This window comes from Sinocyclocheilus anshuiensis, unplaced genomic scaffold (genome assembly GCF_001515605.1).
Source record: "Sinocyclocheilus anshuiensis isolate Anshui unplaced genomic scaffold, SAMN03320099.WGS_v1.1 scaffold189, whole genome shotgun sequence".
NCBI lineage: Eukaryota > Metazoa > Chordata > Actinopteri > Cypriniformes > Cyprinidae > Sinocyclocheilus > Sinocyclocheilus anshuiensis.
This window is the reverse complement of record NW_015540861.1, coordinates 661880-665690: the sequence shown is the minus strand read 5'-3', so window position 1 is coordinate 665690 and position 3811 is coordinate 661880. Positions and strand designations below refer to the sequence as shown.

At 37.9% G+C, this 3811-nt stretch overlaps 1 protein-coding gene across 1 annotated transcript in view; it reads left to right on the top strand.

The window, feature by feature from the left end:
* The window catches only part of LOC107688014 (sorting nexin-25), a 67345-nt gene that overhangs the window by 33331 nt on the left and 30203 nt on the right, over positions 1-3811 (top strand). Inside the window, exon 6 of the mRNA XM_016485557.1 lies at positions 1776-1966. Within this exon, the coding sequence (XP_016341043.1) occupies positions 1776-1966 (191 nt within the window). The remainder of the gene's footprint in view (positions 1-1775; positions 1967-3811) is intronic.

Genomic DNA, 3811 nt, shown 5'->3' with positions numbered 1-3811 from the left:
TTAAAAATTTTTTTCTTCAAAAAAAAAAAAAAAAAGTGTTGTTTATTCTCCAGAATGGGCAACTGACTTGCAGTTTTAGTCTCTTTAGGTGTTACTGTAACTAGTTTGCCACCAAATGTTAGTTTAAAGGTATTAAAGGTATTGATAAACTATTTATTTATTGTTTGATTTTGTTTATTATTAATTTCTTTTATTTATTTATTCCAACTATTTTATGGGATGTTCCATTTGTGCTTACTAAAGAAGTTTTGTTCGTTCATTAATTCGTTCGTTTGTTCATTCATTCATTGTTTGTTCATTCATTCATTCATACATTTGTTTTTGTTCATTCGTTCGTTCATTCATTGTTTGTTTGTTCATTCATTCATTGTTCATTCATTCATTTTTTATTAATTTCTTTTATTTATTTATTTATTTAATCCAGTTTGTTCGTTCATTGTTTGTTTGTTCATTCATTCATTCATTACTTGTTTGTTCATACATTCATTCATTCCTACGTTATGTAATGTTCCATTGTGTTTACTAAGGAAGAAGTTTGTTTATTTATTTATTTTATTCATTTTTATTTATTTATTTATTTTGTTACATACAATTTTATGGAATGTTCCATTGCATTTACTAAGGAAAATATTTTAAAGATTTTAGAAAGTAAAGAGTTTAGACATGAATATGTTTTCAGCTTCACAAATACAGCATATACAGCTAATAAACTCTGGTTATGTATGAGGAGGTTTTCTTTGACTAAACGAGCAAGCTTACTGCTGAACATCTTTGATTGGAGATAAAGTTAATTAATCGTGCCTTTATTTCAGTGCTGAATTAATTAAAGCTCATTTTATTCACACGGTGGGAAGCATTTATGTTATGTTAGTTCTTGCAGAGAGTCAGGAAAGGGGCTGTTTATTTGTCGTCATGTTTTCCGTCTCCTGCTGCACTGTAATGGGAAAATCTATAAATCTTCCCGCTGGTTCGGCACAATGACCCTGGCTATTAAAGGAAGGAGAGCTGGGAACGCTTGTGTAAAAGTCTCTCCCCTCCTCCCTGGTTTCCAGCAGCAGACAGAGCGTGCTGTGAGATGGACGCTGGTTGGCGGTGATTGCTCATATTTCCAGACTCATTCTGAGCTCTGTGAATGCCACAGGTGGCTCTTTCCATTCAAACTTCACACGGAAAGTCCATGGAAAGTCAATAACTGATGCCTACGTATAAAAAAGTACCTAGTACTAATAAACTGCATGTACATATTAGGTAATTATTTAGTGGTGGTATTTGTATTGCACATTATTTTTAGTACTAAATTACTTTATTATTGTAAAACTGTAAAATAAATGTGTCTTTTATATTGTTTGCCTTAAAATTCAATGGAAAGAGCATTGGTTGCATCTGTCCAATGATTTATTATTATTTTTTTATGTGCATTGGCATTTGGATCAAGGAAAGCATTTGGCAAATGGGGTTTGCAAGTTTTGCAACCCTGTTTTCAAAATTTGAGAAATGTAGGAATAGTTTGAAACTCTGATTTAATAATAAACATTAAATAAACATAAAACAAAGCAAATAAAAATTTGTTTGTGTACTTGCTTGATGTCTAGTTTGATCTCTGTGTGAAGGTGACACAGATGAAGCAGAAGGAAATGGTCCTGGTACACATTGTGAGCCATTTACATCATATCTGCTTCCGACATCAGAGCTGGTTTCTCTAAGTTATCTATCAGAGCTGATTCCTGTGAGATTGCATATGAATTCTCTCTCTCTCTCTCTCTCTCTCTCTGTAGACAGTAAAGGGAAAGAGGCTGCCGCGCTGAAGGCTGACCTGTTACGTGCCAGAAACATGAAGCGTTACATTAACCAGCTCACAGTGGCAAAGAAGCGGTGTGAGAAGCGGATCCGGCTCCTCGGGGGTCCGAACTATGAGCAGCAGGAGGACGGAGCCCAGGATGAAGGGGACGGTCCACAGGGCCAAAGGGTACAGGAAGAAATTACAGTCACAGAAACGCCATATCTAAGCCAATACGAAATCAAAAATTGCATAGTCCCATAGTTGACATAATTACATTTATGCAGCCATTGCACATGACCATGCGAGTGTGTTTATTACAATACAAAAAATACACTCGTTTTTTAAAAATATATATTTCTGCTTAAAACTGTATTTAAAATGTATGTAAATATTTATCTATTTAACTGTAATAGACAGATTACAGATCATTGTGCTGAGGACTTTTAATTATGAACAAGCCCGAAATGCACAGACTCTTATTTTGAAATACATATGCTTTATTATTCAAATATGAGATCTTACAACCATCTACAAGATTATTACCATATAAACACCATAAAGTAAACATTGTCGTAAATCATAAGCAATCACTGTGCATAAATGTGTGATATTCATTGATTGCGAACAGCCTGTAGAAAGAGCAACAGCACCACGTTTCTACTTTAAATGTGCAGCGCACACATTTTTTAATGAAATCGGAGCCTTTTACATTAGGCTGTTTCGTGAATACCGTTTTTTTTTTAATCTTAGAATTAAGATGTTTGTTATGCAATTTAAGAATTTTTATGACTTTTTACATACATTTTACAGTTCACACACATCTGTTTTTAGCGAAACGCTCACACTGCCGAGCCCTGGTATAATATTCAGGGTTAACAGTAACATTTTCTGTCTTTCTGTGTCTCCTTCTATCTCTCTGTGATCAGTGTAGAAGCATGTTATGACAGGAAGCCCCTTCTCTACCTGAATTCAGTCCTATGACATGTTGTTGTCTCAGTAGCTCTAGGCTGTCTCGTCCCACACAGACAGGCCTGTCTCTGAATGTCCCTAATGATCCAGCCGAGAGCAGCGCACTGACATGAGGCTATCAGAGCGTGTTGGGTTCAAACGGTAAACCGGTTTAAATTACGCAACCGGTATGTATTTTTTAAAAACCGGCATACCGGTGCCTAAGCAATGTAGACAGCGTCATGAATTGAGAGTTAACTGTTAACTTAACCTGCAAAGATCGCCGGCGGCCTCAGATTATTGTCGTTTCACATTCACAGCACGTTAAAACACCACGCTCTTACTTGATCTGAACAAACTGTGTATCATTAGAAAGATTAGACTCTAGCTTCGATATTTGAACACTGTTAGGATAAAACTCAGTTGCAGTGACAGTAATTTCTTTATATCAGGAGTGCAAAATAATCAATCGATAATTTATGATATTTTGTTATAGAATAACAACACTCATTCATATTCAGTCACGTCTGCTGCGGTTTATTTATGTTCATTGTGCTTGCCCCCTTTGCGGCCACTATGCGCCCTCGATGCGCACTTCTGCCGAGCCCACACTGAGGCGAGTTCCGTAGCAGACTTCTACCTGACAGTCAAAGCGGCATTACGTCACGAAAATGTGGACTCAGAGGAAGACCGCGAGGGTTTAGACTGCGATTTAGGACAGGGCCTTTAAAACACTGCTTTGTGAAGCTTTAAAACCTTTGTGAATCATTTGTTTCGAAACATCAAACTGCCAAAGTCATGTGATTTCAGTAAACAAGGTTCCTTTTCAGACGGTCACTCTCGACGTCACGTCGGATGACACAACACAGCGACCGTTGCGTACATCAACCAAGAAGGTGGTCTGCGCTCCCGTCGCATGTCGCAACTCGCCCGCCACCTCCTCCTCTGGAGTCAGAAGCACCTGAGGTCGCTTCATGCTGTTCACATTCCTGGGCTGCTCAATCAGGCAGCCGACGAGCTATCTCGAGCTGCGCTCCCGGGAGAATGGCGACTCCATCCCCAGACGGTCCAGCTGGTTTGGAG